Below are 21,566 nucleotides of genomic sequence, written 5' to 3' on the forward strand. Positions count from 1 at the left end.
AAAAGACTCACGCCACGTGAAATACCCTATGTCTATAAATCTCCCCTCTCCAGCTGGTTCTCTCCCTCCCCCACAACCCCCAAAGCTGACTGTCCTCTCTTAAACATTCACACTTGCACGTGACCCCTCTGGGATTTCTTTTTTCCTCTGAGACTGTCCCAAAGGTTTATTCCAACCAGATTTCAGCATTCCTGAGGTGGGAGGGGGGCAGGAACACGAATCGGTCAGCCTGTCTCCAGCCAAGGGCAGCCCTGCTCCTAGGTCAGCCCAGCCAGAGTCCTTCTGCCACCCCCCTTCCTCCTCTCACTGTCTAATATGCCTTCCTACTTTTCTTTCCTTCAATCTTCACTCTTCACTCTATCCACGAACCCAGCTTCCTTTCCCATTTTGCCCCAATAAGAAAACAAACCTCCAAGGCAACTCCATAGTAATAGGTCATTTTAAAAATCCCAATACCTGCTTACACCTTCCCTGAGTTCATTCTAGACCTTCTCTATCTGCTGCCGCCCTCCCCACTATTAAGCTTCATCCCATCCAATTCTATCTGCCTCCACCTCAAATCCCCTGCCAGCTCAGAATTTCAGATCTGCTTTAGTCACCTGGTCTTCTCATCCACTGACCCTACTATCCTTCATTTTACATCTGTGCCCTGTTTACTACCTGCCTGCTAGGCTGACTCCCAGCCTAACAAGCCATCCATCCCACCATCATACTCTTCCTAGGAGCTAGGAGCTAGGAAGGTCCTCTCTGTGCCCATCCTGACATGACACAGAGAACAAGAAAGGCAGAATCAGCTGCACAACAGGATTCCCTCTAGGGATGATATTTTGCTAAAATGGCTCTTGCTATTTTGGAATCTAGTACTCACTAAGTAAATAAATTAGCACATATTTTGAAAATGCAGCCTGAGAACAAACACTTGTTTCCCTATCTCCCAGTCCTTCCTCCAGATGCTACATTCAGAAGAAGAATTATCTTTACATCTATTAAGAAGCATATGGATCTTGGACAAGTTTAACTGAGCCTCAGTTTTTCATCTTTAAAAATGGGACAAACTGTTTTGGTGTGTAGTGTACTGTTTCTGGAACTAAGTTAGAAATGTAAGGTTTGAGGTATGAATAAACATCAGGATCATATCTCACATTAGAAAGTAAGGCACATACTGATATCTCCTGTTCAGTGTAGTCAAAGACTGCTCATATGTATCAAATGGATAATGCTAAAATGTTTGAAAATAAGGCTAAAGGGCAACAAGTAATTTTTCCACTGAATTCTACTTTGCAGAGAACAAATGCCTCTCATACAGGGACTGAATATTCAGCCTGTAATGACGCAAGCCCTCTTTTGGCTCTTCGACTAGGTACCCTTTATTATTTTACTTCTTTTTAACACTATCTAGAAAAATTAAGATGTAGGCCCAAACAGTATCTTCCAGGAGAAAGTAAACTAATCTTTCCTGATGCATATTAAAGAAATAAGACTGTTTCTAGTAAATAAAAATTCCTATGATTTCTTGAAACCCAACTATCACCCTTATGGAGATCTAAGAGACCACACTGAGAATATAAGGTTAAGAAAACAAAGAGCAGAAAATCAACGCGTGTATCAAAGATAATATTAATTAGTTTCATTCTTATCAGAGCATATTGTTGAAACTGACTTGAAATATTCAAAATAAAAAAGTACAAGAAGGGCTTCCCTGCTGGTGCAGTGGTTGAGAATCTGCCTGCCAATGCAGGGGACACGGGTTGGAGCCCTGGTCTGGGAAGATCCCACATGCCGCGGAGCAACTAGGCCCGTGAGCCACAATTGCTGAGCCTGTGCTCTGCAACAAGAGAGGCCGCGATAGTGAGAGGCCCGCGCACCGCGATGAAGAGTGGCCCCCACTTGCCACAACTAGAGAGAGTCCTCGCACAGAAACGAAGACCCAACACAGCCATAAATAAATAAATAAATAAATAAATAAAATTTTTAAAAAAGGTACAAGAAGATCGGTGCTTACTTAAAAAAAAAGGGAAGGGGCAGGTCAGCAAATAGCCACCTAACACCTAATCTAAAAAAAAAAAAAAGGTTCAAGACGTTCACCTGTGTCTATCTAAATTTTTCTATGCTCTTTTTAGCAAAATTACAGCTTTTTCATCCTTTGCAGTCTTGAACCTCTTTTGTGAAATAAGGTTCCTAGCAAATAATAAAATGACACATATATATTTAAAGCACCCATGAAAGCCATTTCTATCTGTTTATTAAAAACTGTTAAAGTCCTTTCAATTTTGAAATGTATCTTCTTCCTAAATTCTTGTGACAAAGCTCATCATTGTTAAAGTTGTAGCTCATTATTTTTCCGAGGCCTGAAAAAAAAACCTAGCGAATATAAAATAGAACCTTTCTTGGTCAAAGAATGTACTCCTTTTCTAAAATTTAAACTTGATGTAAAGGCATAAAAACGTCACCTAAGAAATGCTCATTTCTTTATAATTCAGTATAATTTATAATTCTTTAAATATACACATGATAATTTTATTTCTATATGATTCTTTTTTAAAAAGTAATTTTCCACTGTAATGAAACAGCTGTTCTTTCTCCCTAATGGGTATGGATTGGAATGATCAGGTAGAATTAGAAGGAGACTAGCAAAAGGAAAACATTTTGATGTATCCTCTCAAAATATTTCGGAGAGTATTATATAAGATGTCTTTATTCATATTTCGGTCTAAAACAAAAACAAAGCAACCAAGACACTGCCATGCCAACAATGGAAAGAAGCCTTAAAAATCAGCTGGTTATTTTCTGAAATGAAGAAGACAGACGTCAGCCTGGACTTACTCCACAACGTCAGCCTCATCTTTGCCTGTCTGCTATGGACACATCCCCGTCAGGCTTTGCTTTCTACTCTCCAGACCTGTTTATGACAGGCCGAGGTGTTTCCTATTATGGTGCCTATGTCTGCAAGCACACTGCTTGCCAGCAATAAATGCCAGAGGCTGCCACGATAGGGATTACAGTGCAGCAGACCAGAGATGCTGCCAGGAACCCAAGCACGGCCTGGGTAAAACTGCACAGAATACTCTGTAACAGGCAAAACCCAACAGGCACACCTTTTCTTCCCAGGCTAGCAGGGAAAGTATTCAGATATGTCATTTTTACTGGGAACAAACTTATAATAAGAATGTTATTGCTAAAACAGGTACAGTGGAGAGAGAACAGCTTAAGGCCATCAATAGGACTTGTATGGTTTCTGTTTGTATAATACAAACTTTTAATTTAAATGAGATGAAACTAAACTCAGCATAAACTATGCTAAAATTTCGGATGAGCATCTATAAGCAGGAAAGAGATTTTTAAGTGTGAAATGATCAGGGCTCTTGTCAATAACAGAAAAGCCACTTGCTTGCAAGATATCAACTATCATGTACAGATCCTGTCTACCAATCCAAGGTGAAAAATGGCATTTACTTTAACCAACACCATGCATCCAGTACTAATTTATATGACTGACTACAAAATGATATATTGATGCTCACTGGGTTTGGGCTAGAAGCCATGGAGGAGGAGTCATCAGTATTCCTAGTGGCTGGGTAGAAAATTCAGCCACTAGGAATTATGTACTTGAACAGTTATTGAATCCATATACTTATCAGAAACATGGCTTGTATTCCATTAACACATTCAAAGATAAAAAGTGTATGTCCCTCCTGCAATTTATGAATATGAGTGGAGATAAAGGCTGCATACAAAACCCCAAATGGTGAACAGACTCTCTAGAAAATGAACTGCTATGTAAGAAGTCAGTAGATATCTAACTATAGGTGGACGTGGACAAGTTTTGGGCCTCGTTTTCCAACTGAGATTAGATAAGTCAGACAAATGATCACTTCTGCTTCCTTTAGTTCTAACACATAAGGCTTGAGTCTGAGATGAATAATGGGTAACAGTAACAGTGATGCTTTGAAATACTGATCATGTGAAATACTACCAAAACTACCGAAGAACTAAGTGGTAGGCAGAAACAGAGTATATTTTCATTTTACTAATTTCTATTAATTCCACTCAAGTGATAATTAGACAGAAAAATTAGGATAAATTTCTTCAATTATTTGACCTAATGTTCAGTAACTCCCTTGCAAAGGGGCTGACAAACAGTAAAGTTGAAGCTATTACCCATAAAGGAAGAATTTTTATCTTCTAAGCCTTAGGGCTTAGATGAGTAAAAATCAACTTAGTCCCTGAGATTGATCAGTGATGATTCCTACAGCACTGAGATCAGAACCATTGAATGGTGCTTTTCCAGAATCACAATAGCATTCATACAGTTCACCCAATGTTTATTGAGCACCTATTCAACATGGCCTTGTGTCCCATGAGATGGGGGCTGGCAAATGAGTAAGACTAATGACCTAGTGTAAATGTGACAGGAATAAAACAAAGAAACAAATATTGTACGGAGAGTTAAGAGAACTACAAATAAAGTCCTGTAGAAGGTCAAAGGAGAAACACATTACACCCAATTAGGGGAGGCTGGGATAGGAGATATGGGAGAAGACAGGACAGAAAAGGCTTCACAGGAGAGGTAGCATTGCAGGTAGACCCTAAAGGATGGTTAAGATTTGTCTGATAAACTTTTTATTTTAGAAAAGCTTCAGTTTTACAGAAAAATTGTGAAAGTAAGTACAGAGAGTTCCCATATGCCCCACACCCAGTTTCCCCTATTATTAATATCTTACTTTAGTATACGATACATTTGTCCCAATTATTGAACCAACATTGATACATTATTATTAACTAAAGCCCACACTTTATTCAGATTTCCTTAGTTTTTACCGAATGTTCTTTTCTGTTCCAGGATTCCATCCAGGATACACTACATTTAGTCGTCATGTCTCCTTAGGCTCCTTTTGACTGTGACAGTTTCTCAGATTTTCCTTGTTTTTGATGACCTTCATAGTCTTGAGAAGTACTGGTCAGGTATTTTGTAGAATGTCCCTCAACTAGGAACTATCTGATGTTATTCTCATGATTAGAGTGGGGTTATATGTTTTTGGAAGAAAACTCAGATGTCAGTACCATTTTCATCAGATCATATCAAGGGTACCTACTACAACTTGACTTATCACCGTTGATGTCGACTTTGATCACTGGCTGAGGTAGTGTGTGTTTATCAGGTTTGTCCACAGTAGAGGTACTCTTTCCCTCTTTCCACATTGTGCTTTTCGGAAGGAAGTCAATATGCACAGCCCACACTTAAGGAGTGGAGAGTTATACTTTCCTTCCTTGAGAGCAGAGTATATACATAAATTATTTGGAATTCTTCAGCACAAGGGATTTGTCTCTTCTCCCCCATTTAATTATTCATTCAATAAATTATATCAGTTGAACTCATGGCTATTTGTTTTATACCTTGAGTTGTATTTCAACACTAGTTTATTTTCTTGATCAAATAGTCCCAGCTGGGAACTGGGAGCTCTTTCAGTTTGCTCTTGTGTCCCTCTGATATGTTCCCATCAACATTTGTTTGGGCACTTCCTTACTTTCTGGAACTGCAACATGACTCCAGCCTCATTTCCTGCCCCAGTTCTAGAATCAGCTACTTCAAGGAGTCCTGGTTCCTTTTATTGGAGAATGGTATTAGAAACCAAGATGAGGGTGCTAGATGTGTTCAATGCTACTGGGGCGTCATTGCTTTAGGTTCTCTCAGCTGACTGAGCAAGGAAATGTTTGCATATACCAGATGGTAACGTTGCTGAGAAGTGCCATGGAAGGCTATGTCCTGAATACAGTTTTCTTAACATTAAGTATTAATAAGAGATTCTGTGCCTGGGTTACTTTCAGTCTCATTCAGAGGAATAACAGGGTGCATTCATTTATGAAAAAAAAGTCGCTGGACTATTCTCCACTATTTAGCTATCTCTGCTAGAAACAGCTTAGAGAGTTTTAGATATTCTGAGAAAACCTCAGGCCAGTTTGATGGGCTATACCATAAAATCACACAAAGAAACAAAAGGTAAACTCCATGAAACGTCATTGATGGGGAGAAGAGCAAATGAAACATTCCAAGAGTCCTATTTGGTTCACATCAACATCATGAGGCCACTATTCTCTCTTAAAAGGTCACTGCAAGCGAAAGTATCAGGATGGCAAACAAACACCTTCTCTAACTCTCACCCCACAAAATAAGAAAAGAAAGATGATATTCCTTTATAGGTGGATATAAAGGACTTAACATTACTGAGCACCCACTATGTTCCTGACTCTGTCTAGACAATTTCCATCTTTTAATTCATTAAATCATCACAGTAACTCTTTAACAGAAGAGGAAGCTGAAGCACAGAAGGTAAATTGTCCCATTTATATTTAGTAAAAGGCGGAGAGTGAATCCAACGCAGGCAATCTGGCTACAGGAGAGTGCTCTAAATCCATAGACCATTCTGCCTGAGGAATGAATGCCTAATGAATGGGAGACTTCTGCTGATGATAGTTGGCATTTTCTCCTCTAGTGGGGAAATCCCATTAATGGCAGAGAAGAAAAACCATAGGTTGTTTAAAACAGACATACCTTTCTAACCAAAAATGACTCCCCAGATGGTTCTTACTGCCAATTTAGACTAGTATAATGAAAAGTACGCCCACTGTCTGTGAGTGGCAAGTAAAATGCTTTAAGGTGGTGTGGATGAGTATTTTCTCATTGTGTTACAAATTAATTTCAATGTATGTTAAAAAAATTAGAACATTATATTAAAAAATAACATATTTTAATATAATAATATTATAATAAAAAATAACTAGAACACCAAATCCATGATTTCATGTAATTCCTTGCTTAAGATGAGGCACTCAGGTGGACATTTAACTTTAAAAAATAAATGCTTTAAATAAAAGCATTTAACATACAGTAGTTATGAATAGACACAGGAAGTCTGAGAACACTGATTTTGACTTGTTATTTATTATAGAATAAAGGTCACATTCTTCTTCTGAAAAATAGGATGTTCTTATATTACAAGGAGTATATGACACATGGTTTTTCTTAATCTCTCCTTTCCAATACAGTCTAAGGATAGAATAAATTGCACGTAATTTATTGAGCACCCAGTATATGCTGTTCAGCAAAGTGAGCTTTCTATATATTATATCTAATGCTCTTAACAATCTTCAATTTTATTTTCCCCTTTTATTATGTCCATTTAGAAATGAAGAAATTGAGATTCAGAGAAGTGAGGCATGTTCCCCAAAACATTAGGTAGGAAGCAGCAGAGCTAGAATTTGAAATCAAGTCCACCTGACAAAAAACATCTATGTCCTTTCCACTCTACAAAGCTGCCATAAGCATTGGTGTATATGTCAGGAGAAAGAGTAAATACCATTCATCCTCATCACACACAAAATACAGCAAAACAGGCACAAAAAAACACAGAATATTAAACAATAATAACAAAGAAAAATACTTCTTTAAAGATAAAGTATTCTCTAAGTATAAAGGATAATAAAGCTATTATCACTGCAGTTGGTAATCCAATTTAATGAATTTCCCAATGAACAAAACAGAATTGTTTGTTGTTTAAGCAAATAGGAAGGCTCACCCCTCCCCATCCTAATCCCTGTTAGAGTAAATAAAAGAAAATGCCTTCTTAAAAAGTCTTTTAAAACTAATGTGAACAGCAAAATAAAGGGCTACCCACGCGCTATTTCCTAGAAAGATCTCAGGCTAAAATGCCAATTCAACTATCACAACTAGCCAGGTACAGAGCTAGCCCTGGCAGAGCTATGCTGTCACAAAATAAACTCCAGCTATTTGCAGTTTAAAAGGATTGGTTTCTTTCTGAAAAAGAGAAAATCAGATTCTACATAGTATTTTATGGATCAACTGAAAATCATTATCAGCATTTCACATCTGCCATAATTATATGTATCTTATGGAATAGTTACAATCTATGACTATCATAGGAATCTTCTTAAATTGAACAAAATCATTACCTATCATCCTTGCTATTTGGGGAAAAAAATGTGCTTAATCTATTCATACACTGGGAAAAGTGCTATTTTATCTTGGCCAAGCCTTTTGTTTCGGAAAAAAAAAAGACATAGTTCATAACACTCTGAGACAGAAGTTACCACTTTCCTATAATTAAATCAAAATGCAATAACTGAAAGCAATTTCTCAAGTAATGACTAATTTACTGAATCACAAAAATAGAAGTTTTTGATAATTAAATGTTAAGGATATTTAAGCTTACTGCCACTAAATACTGATACAGAAACTGAGCTGATGACAGTAGAGATAAAAAAAAGATTTGCCTTAATCTTTACTGTTTTATTAAGTTAAAGTCAAGGGCTTCACTATTCAATGAAACATAAAAATATCTGTTAAAAGTGCTTCCCTCTTTCTATTATTACTTAAAATAAAAGCAAAGAAAGTATTTTTTAAAACAGTGATCATAAAAATAAGCATGCCCAATCTGTCATTAACTTTAAGGCTCTATATGTAAACAACATAAATCTTTGGTAAATCTACTTTTATAAAGTAGGTGAAAAAGCAGATAGCAAACTCAAAAACATCAGTAAGCTGAATTTCTATATTTACGAACGATATTTTCTTTTAAAATTTAGAGTTTTCCTTTAGGTATGCTGATTAACTCTTAACAACTCTGTATGACTATGTCAATAAGTTTTAATATTTTGAAGTAAATGACTGTTATTTGCTATTTGCTCTTCATAAAATTAAAATGCCTTTTCCAACTAGTTTCACCTTCCTTCTCAGCAAAATTAAACATTTATTTCTGTTCTGAGCTATCTTATAATCGTGTCATGCTGAAAAATCTTAAGATTCAGCCACTTCTATGAACATTCTATATTCATTCCAGGACCACTCTTGCCCAGAAGAAAATATATCAGCAGTCACAGAAAGCTGTAGTATATGTTACGTATGCATTGACTATTAAAAAGCAGCAGGGGGAGCAGAGCGCAAAAACACTAAGAAAAAGCACCCCAGAAAAGCAATTTAATTTATAGGCAACAGAAACATGATAGAGATCTTTGTTAAAAACCAAACAGACAAAATAAATTCCATATAGAAGTCATGTTCACATTTGCAAAGCTGGCCTACGTACGTCTAGAAAGAACTAAAGAAAAATCTTAAGTCTCTTAGAAGGATGCCTGAATCCTAACTTCAAGGCAGACTTTCAGCTTGAAGCATGGTAGGTTCCAGCAATGCCAAGCCTCGGAACTGCCCCAAATTTAGAAAGAAACAATACATTTTTATAGTAGTATATTTTGGGGGAAAATCAAGATGATTTTTTCTCCTTCAAACATCGCCACACTTACATTGAAGATGTGGTGAAATGTGCGTTATTAGGTCACAAGAGAATAAAGTTACAAGGTTCCACAGCATAACCCTTGAGGCTTAGATTCTGGCTTGCCCTCCTCACATCCTCAGTTTGCTTTCTATGAGAGAAAGGTAACCAAAAACACTGTGAAGCTATTCTGCCTTAAAAACAGTCTAAAAAGTTACTTTAGCTTTGCAAAATTTGTACAAAAGGATGGAAATGCACCTACCAATCCCACATTGTTTAATATTTTCTAAAAATTAATCAGTGCTGTCTTTTCAGTTTTAGAATAAAAGAGAAAAAGTATTTAGCTGTCTGGAATTCTGCAGCTGAAATTTAAGAAAAGATTAAGCTTCCAATTAGAACTTCAAAATGTTTGTGTCTATATTATACTAAAAAAAGTATAAATATAATTTAAGCATTTTTTACAATACAGAACTGTGCACTAAAGATAGTTATTAAGAATTGTATTATAAAAATCCATGAAACTTAAAACATCAAGTATAAATGACAACTGAATGGTAAAAAAAATATTTTAGCCAAGTAGGCAACCAATCAAATTTAACCTAAACCTTCAATAATAATACCAATAATGGCAGGTATAGTGCCTGTCAGACACTATTTATTAGCTAACTATTTTACACATATTCTTTCAAATTCTTACACTGACCTTTCAAAATAGATATCATTGAGCTCATCTTATGCTAAGGAAACCGAAGCTAAAAAAAGTTTGTCATTTCTCTAATGTAACTCAGCTAGTAAGGAACAAAACCATGATTCAACTTCCAGGTCTGTCTGCCTCCAAAGCTTTGAGACCTCACCAAAACCTCTCTCAACTCTAGCAGTGAGGTTTCAAAGGAAATCTGTACAAATCTTGGGCAGATTAATGGGCTTATGAGGCTAAATGCTGTAGATTTAACCTCTCAAACTAAATGCCATCTGGAGTCTCTTACCCTACTTGGTGCAAGCATCCTACATGTATTACAGCCAACGTTGGCAGTGGCCAAAGATTCAATAATTTTCCTGTCTCAATACCATCAATAAGCATTATGCACACTACAATCCCAATCAGGAAATACATCTAGTTGCTTCTAAAGCGTCATTTAAAAACTGCTAATAGCTCAGATTCCTTCTATTAAGATTTTTTAAAATATGAAGAATTCATTAACCCAATTTGTTAAATGAGTTTGAGGAATCAATTTCCTTCTTCCTAACACCCAAATCCACCTCCATAATAAATATTTTCTCTACATAATCACTTAAAAATCCTGATTTCTTACTAGTATTTTATTGTGTCATTTTAATCTATTAGAGTACTTTTTTTTTAAAGCCTGAAAAAGAGAAGAAAACAAAGAAAAACTTCATGACTTTTCAAGGGGAACACCGGTTTGGTTCGAACAAGTACATGTGAAAAGAATGGATGGCAATAAGACTAATAACCAAGAGCAATGTTTCAGACTTATTCTTTCACACTCAAGAGATGCTCGACAACCTAGCGGACACATGACGCAAGTTGTCACATTTCCAGTTCAGACTTAGGTTCGGCATCACTCCTGGGGACCTTTAGATCAGCTGCTCCAACTCAGTTTACAGCTCATGTGGATGTGACTTATTTGTGCCCTTGTTATCTGGCTGAAGGGTAACTTTACAACCTTTACCAAGAGCTCTTTTTCCTTCTATGCTAATCCGTTTTCATCTATAAAAAGTCACAGGAGCTTAGCACTCATTTAGAAATGAATGGGTTTAAAAAAAAAAAGAAATGAATGAATTAGACATGAAAAGTTTAATCAACAGCTTCAGCTGAGTTGAATTTTTTAATGTTAAAAATAAGTGTCATGTCAATAATCTTACAAGACATAAACACAGCTAGAACGACTATTTTGAAAAAGTCTTTTCTCACTTAACCTAGACTTCACTTCAACCAAATAAATTCACCTCCTACACTAAACCTGTAAATTAACCTAAAGTCTGAGGGGTCTTCACAATAAAGATTAAAAAAAATAATCCCTGTCTTTAAAAGACAGGGATTTTAAAAGAAAGAAATGCCCTAAAAAGAAAGAAATCATTTTGAACAATCATTGTGACCTCAAGTTTTATTTTTTCATCTTAAAGTATAGATAAATTAATACTTGACAGTTGAAGTCATTTACAATACATGATTAGATTTCATGTTAATTTTTAAATTCAAATAGAGGTCTCATCATTAAGAGTATGGATTAGGGGGAAAGTAATTGTAGCTGCTGAGGTTCATTGTGCTGAAAAAGTACTGTCAAATCATCTTGAAAATATAAGCAAAGGCTTGCACATCTTTTGGTGCCTTCTGGTTTTTCCTTTTACTACATAGAATTAACCAGACAAGAGAATAAGAACTCAGGTCCACTGCAGAATGGTCCCATTCGGTGTTTAGGACACTGGAGATACTCAGCATATGTCTACTGCTATTATGAACCAACTTATGAAAGAACAATCTATATGTTATAAAATGAATCAATGAACTAAGAATTTGTTAGCCAGATGAGAACAATAGCACCTGATGCCATGGCAGGGAGTAAGAGAGTAATAACCCATCATTTTGATGAGGAGCCATACCAAATTTAGAAATGAGGCTTAAATGACAAAAAAAAAAATACAGATTTGATCATCAGTGTGCATATGGGTAGGTCAGTGTGCTTACGGGTAGATTACTGCCCACAGATAGTGACTGGGGGGTCCTTTTTATCTTGTTTATTTGAAGCTAACTTTTTACTTAAAAACCAAGCTGTCTGTATAAGCATTGTCAACAGACAAGACAATCAAGTGGGTGATATGCTATGATATTTTTTAAAACTGCATGAGAAAAAAACAGGTGGTATAAAAACTATAGTAAACTAAAAAAAAAAAAAAAAAGCATAGCTCTCTGAAAAATATGTGCATGTAGATAAACAGTAAAATGGTATACCTTCCTGACCTTGTAAATAAGTGGCCAAAGATACTTAAATATCTTTAGGGGGCAACTGTTATTAATTGCCACACACAGTTACCAGTCCTTACTGGCTAAATCCCTCAGCCACCTGCATCCAACATGCCCATGCCTCCTTTCCTACCCCCTGAGCCAAACAATCATTAAAAACATACATAATCCCCCCCCAAAACAAAACAAAACAAAATACATAATCCCAATTATTTCCTTACATAACTGAAGATTGTTTAAAAAAAAACAAACAAGGAATTCCAAAAAATACACCAAAACGGACAACACTCTACCTTGCTTTTAAGGCTGTGCCCGGCTAAGGGTTGATTCTCAGCCCTCAAACCTCCACTATCCACCAAGACCAGCACCTTGGCATACGGCACAAATGCCCCATTGAAGCATCACTGTAACTAAATAACCTCAGAAAACTGGACTCTCTCTCCAAGATTCACAGAAACAAAGGCAGTGATCACAATGAACCTTAACTTTGACGTCCCCTGTGGACACATATGGCCAAGCAAAAAGATAAAGGCTCAGTTCTTACAGGGTACCCTGACACTTAGATAAATGGGGGTTAAGGTTCCAAGTTCAGTGAACATTTCTGCGTTTGAGTTCAGTAGGTGGTGACATCCAAGGGATTGCACTGACCTCTAGTAATTCTTATTTTCCACTGGGAATCCCAAGAATACCCTAAACCATGGATTGCCTGTAGACCAGACTCGGTTTCTGTTGCAAGGGCAAAGTGTCACTTAGAAGTACCCCTCCAAACACACACACACACACAGTGTCTTGGGGGTACTGCAGTCAAACTATGTCAAAGTTGCTTTTGCAAAATGTTTAATTTCTCTGGAGTGAATAGAAGAGAGAGGGAAGGCACGGCATCAGGAACCTCCTTCCAAGGGAGCCAAAATGCAGTGAGTGTGACAAACCCCTGTATGTATTTCCCCAGGCCACGGGGACGGGTGGCTTCACCAGCGTGGGAATCAGCAGCCTAGGAGCCTCGGTGAGAGCCGAGCCGGGGCTTACCTTGTTGGAGGCCATCTCACTGACGGAGTGCCTGGTCTGCAGGGTCTCTAGCTGGTCCAGACACCAGTCCAGCTCCTCCAGGGTCTCGCTGGCCAGTTTCTGGTAGGCCTCCTCTGCGAAGAGATAGGGAAAGGGGCACTCAGTTCTCAAGCGCTTCACAGGGCCGCCGGCGAGTTCAAGGGGGGCCATCCTGCCGTACCCCGTCATGCTCGGATGCCCGGTGCCCGCACATGAGGGCTGCTCCTTCATATTGACGAGCCGGGCACCGCGAGGGGGGCCGGGGCTCTGCTAGCGGTGCGGCCGGCCTCGGGAACGCACGCCCTCTCCAGCTTGGCGTCTCTGTTCGGCGTCCAGGAAGGGCGCGCCAAGTGCGGCAAGTCAACTTCTACACGGACCAAAACCCTCAAGATGCGACTTTGAAGAAGTCCTGGTGCCGTAGGACGGCGAAGGGGATGGCGCGCGCGCCCGGGAGCCCGCCCCGCGGAGGGAGCGTCTGGTCCACGGCGCGATCTGCGCGGCGCCCGGCCCCGCGCCCGCCCCTCCTGCCGAGCCTTCACTCAAAGCGAATGAATCAGCCGCGGCCGGGTGCGCAGCCACCACGTTTCCTGTTTTCTTTCTCAACTCCTCCGGCGGCGGGCGCAGCGCGGCTCCATCGCCGCGGCTTTCCGGGAACACTCCCCCTCGCGCCCCGCACGGCCCTTGGCGCCGCCCGGCTCCTCCTCGGCTCTCTCACGCCGAGATCGCCCGGGGCCACGGCCCGCCAGGGGCCCCCGCCGCCCCACCGCCTCGCCGCAGCATCACCCCGCGCGGCCCCGCGCCGCTCGCTCCGAAGCCCGGCTGGGGAAGCGCGGGCGCTAGAGTGTGTGTCCGTGCTGCTGCCGGGGGCCGGGGCGAGGGGAGCGGCGGAAAACCCGGCGTGGAGCGCCCGCCGCCGGCTCGCCCGCCGCCCGGGGTCGCGCCCGCCGCGGGGCTCAGGCGGGACCTGGGGCGCACGCGCGCGCGACGGCGCACCTGCCCCGCGGGGACCCCGCACGCCCAGCCGAGCCGAGGCCCTCCCGGTTGCCCAGACGGCCCGAGCCTCCGCGTCTCCACCGTCCCGTGCTTCCTGCGAGCTTTCGCGGGAGAGCCCGACGGGCGGCACAAGCTGGGTTATTTAGGACCCGCGCAACCGTTTGTGTGGGTTTGGGTTTTAGTGTTTCTGAGGCTTCGTTTCTGAGGGTTTAGGATTTACCTACTTCAAGAGGACAGGGTGGTTGTGCAATCAAAAGTATTTCTATTAAGACCAGACCCTCAGTTCCCAGCCCAGCCTCTGCTAACAACCATACGTCTAAGTTTCGGGGTGGACATAAGCAAGCAAACAAAAACAATGTTGTGGGTCAGAACGCCTTAGAATTCACAGATTTGGCAATATGTTGTGTTTTCACGTTCAGAATTGTCTAAGAGTTACAGTAAAGGAAGAGCAAAGTGAATGCAGCACGCCGTATGGGCAATTTACGCCTGTCCTGCATACATGCTTCCTTGTCAGTGGAATTGCAAATCAGGGACCGGGATGGTATTTCGATGCCAACGGGAAGAGTCTAGAAGAGTGTTTCTACCCACCGTGCACAGAAAAAACTGCAAACGTGAGAAAATGGAAAGACCACATCCAAAGACAGCGTATGGAAGCAGGTTCTAATTACAAAATTTGACCCTGGGGGAGCTCTACAGTAAGGGATCAATTGCAGAGAACTTCACTATATTAGCGTGCAGGTAAGCGAACCTTTTAGAGGAGGGAAAACATCCAAACTCCCAAGAGCCCATCTTACGAAACTTTGTTACTGTCAATTAGAAAGAATACACTGAAAAGCTTACATGAAGTTGGTGAGATCCTTTTCCTTGGTCTTCGAATCTACAGGTATTGGAGAAGAAATTCTGCCCTTGAAATTTAGACTCCATAAATGATGAGTGGCACAACAAAAAATTTCATGGACTGAATCTCGGGCTCCTGGGATTTTCCAGATAGGTTTTTATATACCATTTGTAAAAGTTAGAATAACTTTCAAAGTATTTGTTACATGGGCCATGTGGCTTATTATTATCAGGGATTCTTGAACTGTTTGCTATTCACTTTGGGAATTCTAGGTTAAAAATTGCCTCTTTTATTCCACTTTTTTTTTTTCCTGCACCAATCTCTGTAAATATATACTTTTGGGGAACAACAACTACCTAACCTTGCCAGGTGAATTAAAGTGTGATTGGAGCTTTTCCCCCAACAAAAGGAAAAGCCTTAAAGATAATCTTAAATCGTAAGTATAAGGTATTTTATCTGTATAGCCTTTCCCTGATTAAGTATATAAAAATATAACATGTTTGTTATAAAATTTGAAACATTACACAAAGATGTAATGCAGAAAGTTCCTTGTAATCCCATACCCTAAAGATCACAAATAATAATTAAGCCTATGACCATAACACATTTTCATTTTACTTAATATCTTCCATATGCAACTATAGCATTGCCTAGTTGTGATGGCAGTACATGTACTATATGGTTTTATTTTGGCTTTTTTCTTCCAAGGTATAAAATAAGGATGTAGGAATTTTAAGAGGAAATTAACTTATTTTAGGTGATCTGATTTGGGCTATCCATAGTTAGCACATCCAATGGATTAAAGATGCATGACCATTGATTGTATCTAGGATTTGTTCACTGCCATCTTTCCAGTCACTGGTTATATCTGGAAGCCAGGAATCCCCTCTCCACACCTCAAAGCCTTGGTGTTCCGTGTTCCTCTCCCCTGCTCTACAACTTTTCCAAAGTCTGAGCCCCAGGGGGACCTCCCAGTCCCCCTCCCATCTTCACCAACTCCTCAAAGCTTTTCAGAAATATAGGCCTTGGACCTAGCAGGATGTGGTACCACGTATTACACTTCAGTGTTTAATTTTTAATTGTAATAGTGAAGAAGTAATTCAGTAAAGTTTCAATGCCTCAAGACACTATGTACTTAAATAAAGGACTTGCTCTTAAGAAGGCAGCACAGCGACAAGAGGGACAGCTTGTTTCAGAAGATCTACTTTATGTCCCAATCACAGATTAGTCATTTTGACAATCAGCATTTGAGTACAGTAAGAATGTGGCCTGTGTATGTATTTTATTTTATGATTTTTATTTGTTTAAAACACCTTTATTGTGTATGTATTTTAAGTTCTAACTACTTCTGCATGCACTGTATAAATCTGGAGAATGAAAAAAGAAAAAAAAAAAATGACCAGAGCACACCTACATACCAATAAGTAAGAAAATCATTACTAACAACAGAGCAAAGAACAGTTTGTTCTATAAAACTGTTGCTCAAATAAAGCATTACTGTTGATATTAGCATAGAGCTGAGAATACTACTTTTTCCAAATTCCTAGGTTTATAGGCAATATGGTCAGCCACAGTTTTTCAGGATCAGTGTTAAAGCTGAACTTTTAGGAATTTTAACCCCAAATGTTCTAAAACATCAAGTAACTGACTTTTTCATCCCCACTAAAAAAGCCTCAATGTGGAGTTGCCAGCTCTCCTCCAGGAAACTGAGTCAGCACACCAAACAACACACCTAAATGTCACCAACATTTCGCAGGACAAAAACAGTCAGCTAGTTTAATTTGGGGTTTTACCAAGAACACATACTGCATTCATTAATAAAATACTTTTCTCCCCAGAGAGTAGCAGTCACTGTGGCACTACTTGAAAATATAAGAAAACTCTCCTATTTTCCCGTCCAAAATCTTGCTAAGTCAAGGAACTACAGGGAAAAACTGCCTAAGCAACAACTCTTGGCCAAACTCCATAGAAGCCAGGAGAGGGCTCTGGAACAGCAACTGAGAAATAACTTGAGCCTTTGTAAGTCCCCTCCTACAGCAGAATCAGTTTCCTTCAAGGCCCCCTTGAACTATGTGACACCCGTGTTTCTGCTCAGGATCTTCTGTGAACAAACAGTCCTCAATTCTTGCAGGCCAGCACTTGGCTTCCGTCATTGTGATGTGATCAAGGGTTCCCCTGACACATGGCCTGAAATGGTGCCAGGAGCTCCAGGAGAAGATGCTGAAGCAGCAGCTTCCTTTTGAAAAGGAAAAAACGAATTGCCTCAGAGCCACAGCAGTGAGCTAGAGGTTGAGGTCATTTTCTTGTGAAATGTTCAGCCGCTTACTCTTACCCACAACTTACAGCGATGTTGACCATTGAGGTAAAAGGATCCGTTCTACGTAATGTGTGACTCTATGGATGTCAGTTTCTTTGCCAACTCTTGACTGATTAAAGGTCTGTATAAATTTGTCATAACTCCTAGACAAGCCTATTGGTGTAAATGAAGAGAACAAGTCCAAAAAAATCACTTTACCTTGGACACCATTTGCTTTCCCTTAATCAAAAAAAAAAAAAAAATACAAACTGTAACAGCTGATTCAGATTGTTCTTAAAAATTTTTTTTAAAAAAAGCCCTTGGGGGCTTCCCTGGTGGCGCAGTGGTTAAGAATCCCCCTGCTAATGCAGGGGACACGGGTTCGAGCCCTGGTCTGGGAGGATCCCACGTGCCGCGGAGCAACTAGGCCCGTGAGCCACAACTACCGAGCCTGCGCGTCTGGAGCCTGTGCTCCGCAACAAGAGAGGCCGCGATAGTGAGAGGCCCGCGCACCGCGATGAAGAGTGGCCCCCGCTCGCCGCAACTGGAGAAAGCCCTCGCACAGAAACGAAGACCCAGCACAGCCATAAATAAATGAATAAATAAATTAAAAAAAAAAAGCCCTTCACTAAACATCTCCTAAGAGTAAGTAATTAAATGTATATCTTCCTAAGCAATTCCAGCTTCTCCTTTCCTAATTCCCACCCAAATTCCCTCTTTGTTCCTAAGGATGGAATTGATAGTGTCTAAAGCAGGTAGAACTGGAGAAAAATGATTTCCACGTCACCATGTATTGCTTCAAGCTAGTCACTCCCTGAATTTGCTACAGTAAAAGATTGATGCAATTTAGCTCTAACTTTTGCTGACTTTTTTTTTGTCTCTACATTTTATCTGATGGGAAATACATGAAGGAGTTGGATACACTTTCAATGTGTACATGTAACAGGTTTAAGCAGAGCTTGCCAGTGGCAAGCTGTTCTCATTTCCAAGTGTATTTCTGGCATCAAGTTCTTGTTTTGAAATCTTATGAAAAATATAAAATTTCACTTAGTACTTCAAAAAACCTCCAAGGAGAAGGTGTACATAATTTTGTGAGTTTTTTTCTATCTTCCCACTATCTATGATTTTTTTTTTCTGGGTCTGCCTAAGGCTCTAGTAGAATTTTTTAATGAAATAAATACAAGATTGGATTTCACTGACTTCTAGTACCATCAGAAATTCAACAAACATTTATTTAGCACCAAGTATGTGTCACGCACTTTATTAGAGTCTGCAAAAACAAGATGAATGAAAGAATGTGCCCCTTATCCAAGGAACTCTTAGAGTCCAGGGGTGGAGATGGTTTCAGCATACTATATTGTAGAAAGCATTCTGAAAGAAGGAAGCATGGAGGCTATGGGAGAATAACAGAAGGCAATTTAAATCAGAGGTGGAGTGGGAGAAGGCTGAGGCTTAAAGAATGAAACAGGAGGTAAGTGAAGGGGGTGGGAAGAGTTTTTAAGGGAAAATAATATGAACAAGCACATGGGCCTGAGTTCAAAAGATGTATGGATATGTGTATGTAGGGAAAGGAACTCCCATGAGTAGGACCTTGCTCAGGGGGAAAGAGGCTGGAGAAATCCACAGACACTGGTCATGGAAGTCTTGTCAGGCATGTGTAGGGGCTTTGGACTGAATCTTCAAAAGGAGGAGCCACTGAGTGATTTGGAGTACTGCTTGATGGGGGATCTGGTTTTATTAAGATGGAAAATTCTAGGACTCTGCAGTAAATGGGATTGAGGGAGGCAAGGCTGAAGTCAGTGAGACCATTATCTTCAGCCACGTTATTGGTAGAATAAAATTAATAATTTACAGAATATTTGCTTTTCTGATGATTATTCTTATCTAAGACAATCTTAGTATTAAAATTTGACATAAGCATGTGCTCTCATGACATGTCAGGCATGAATAGAAGGACTGCTCAGTGGGACTTCCGAAGGAATAGACTTCTTGCTCTTAAAAACTACAGTCTTCTGAAATTGTCATCATATTGTATTCATCGTAACTCTATTCACCAGAATTTCTTTCAGGGAGAGTGCAAGAAAGTGCTTGACAAGGCTACTTATTACAGAAGATGGGACTTTAAGGAATACTGGTTTGGGCAGAACTAACCTGTGGTCTCTTCCACATAGGAAAGGGGAAGAATATGCTTGTTGCTCCAGTGGGAATATATGTGGTGTGTGTGTGTGTGTGTGTGTGTGTGTGTGTGTGCATGTGTGTGTGTGTGTGTATATAACAGAAAGGAGTCAGTTTTGTTTACAGGATAATTTCACCCTGTAAATCTCCCACTCCCCCCAGTCTTTAATAAAGTTACTGAAGGTACAAAATGCTGAGATAAAGAGACTTTGTTTTGGTTAATCTGAGCTTGGAGGCCAGATTGGCTCAAACTGAAATGTCAGCCTGAGCTGACACTGAGAAGAGACAGAGAAAGAGGAGGGAGCTTTTGGAACTCAGTGTAAGAGCAGGAAGGAATTTTGTCCAAGGAATTGGAGTTTGAGCCAAGCTTAATCAGACATCTGGATTGCGGACTTTATGTGACATGTGAGCGACGATAAGTAATATTACTCCTTGATGGAAACTAGAAGAGTAGCAGGTGGTTCCCATCTCCATTCCACTACATACAAGCCATAATCCCTGGCACACCACCTAATCTTTCTTGGACCTTAATTTCCTCATCTGTAGATTGGGGATAATAACAAGAACCTTGTAGATGAGTTTAAGTGAGAGACCGTGAGTTAAATAACCTTGTGTTGCTTACCTACTAGATTCTTTTCCAGGCACTGTACCAAATGATGGAGATTTAGCAATGAACAAGGTAGTTAAAAGTTCCTGCCTACTCTCAAGGAGTTTACATTCTACTGGTTATAAGAATTTTCTTTTCACTTGAATGAACATATATTGAACACCTGCTAGGTCCCAGGCGCTGGGTACACCAAATGGAAGGAAATAACTTTGGGTTTAAAGAAGCTCATAGTCCAATGAGGAAGGCAATTATTGGAGATATGTATGTAAGTTTCCACCAAAACCAGGCAGTAGGTACAGCAAAGTCGTCACAAGGCAGAGATGGGGGACAGGGAAGGTGCCAACTACCACATCTCAGGAGAGATCTGGGAAAACTTTCTGAAAGAGGGAGTGCCAGCCTTGAGTCTCCAAGGATGAATTGAAGAGTGAACCAGGTGAGAAATGGGAGGTGACATCTAAGAGAGAGAGTAACGTGTCACTGCCAGTTAGAGAACATAGGCCATTCAGGTAGCTACAAGCAGAGAAGAATGCTAAGTTTGGGGTCCAGCAATGGACAAAGATAAAGGTGGAGTGGCAGTTATGGGGGATTTAGTATACTATTCCAAGAGTTTATGGTTTTTTCCCGAAGAAGCCACTAAAAATCTAAGCAAGAATGTCACATGGTCAGATTTGCTTTTCAGAAAGATTACTCTGGGAAGTGTGAAAGGAGGGTTGGAGAAAGACAAGACCAGTTAGGAGGCCTAGTGTGAAAGGAGAAGCTGCCAGAAAGGTAGGGAGAGAACCTCTCAGGAGCAAAGAAAAAGAATTTCAAAGGAGAGAGTATCAAGGCATAGCCACTGATATCCAAAACAGACCATATACACCCACCGGTTTGAGGTAAGATGATTTTCATTCCCAATTTATATTTCACCAACAAAGATTAGAAATGCTAGTGAGGAAGCTTCTCTCTGGGAATTTGTTTCAATAAAAGAACAACAAACATTTTGCAAAAAGGCTGAAAAAAAAACTATTAGAACTATGTATGTTATTTTCATACTCCTGTTACAACCTTAGGAGTCATTTAGATTCCCATGGGGAAGGGGCTTGTAGGAGGGTATCTGTGTTTCCATCAACCTTCAGGGATGACACAGTCATCTTTATCTCTGTCAGTTCTTGCACAAAGCATTCCTTATAGCAAGTAAGGAGTTTGCTTAGGTGATCTCTACTTCCTACCCAGCTCTGGTACTTGCTTATTTTATAACTTCTGACACTATGTTAATCTGGGTGAGGTGTTGGTTTTGAAGTTGTTCATGACTGATTAACCCGGGTGGGGTCAGGTATTACTATAGAGGGCATTCCAGAATTGAC

The 21,566-nt window shown here is 39.9% G+C and overlaps 1 protein-coding gene across 11 annotated transcripts in view; it reads right to left on the bottom strand.

Moving 5' to 3' along the window:
• Nucleotides 1-21,566, bottom strand: part of LOC103002367 (cAMP-specific 3',5'-cyclic phosphodiesterase 4D) — a 723,774-nt gene that overhangs the window by 42,639 nt on the left and 659,569 nt on the right. For 10 of the 11 annotated variants that reach the window (XM_007176074.2, XM_007176076.3, XM_057541514.1 and 7 more), the window contains one exon: nucleotides 13,294-13,406. In XM_007176074.2, the coding sequence (XP_007176136.1) occupies nucleotides 13,294-13,406 (113 nt within the window). Of the gene's footprint in view, nucleotides 1-13,293; nucleotides 13,407-13,492; nucleotides 14,074-21,566 lie in introns of those variants that run through there. The other variant, XM_007176085.2, reaches the window with a different exon arrangement.

Source organism: Balaenoptera acutorostrata, chromosome 2, assembly GCF_949987535.1.
Source record: "Balaenoptera acutorostrata chromosome 2, mBalAcu1.1, whole genome shotgun sequence".
Classification (NCBI taxonomy): domain Eukaryota; kingdom Metazoa; phylum Chordata; class Mammalia; order Artiodactyla; family Balaenopteridae; genus Balaenoptera; species Balaenoptera acutorostrata.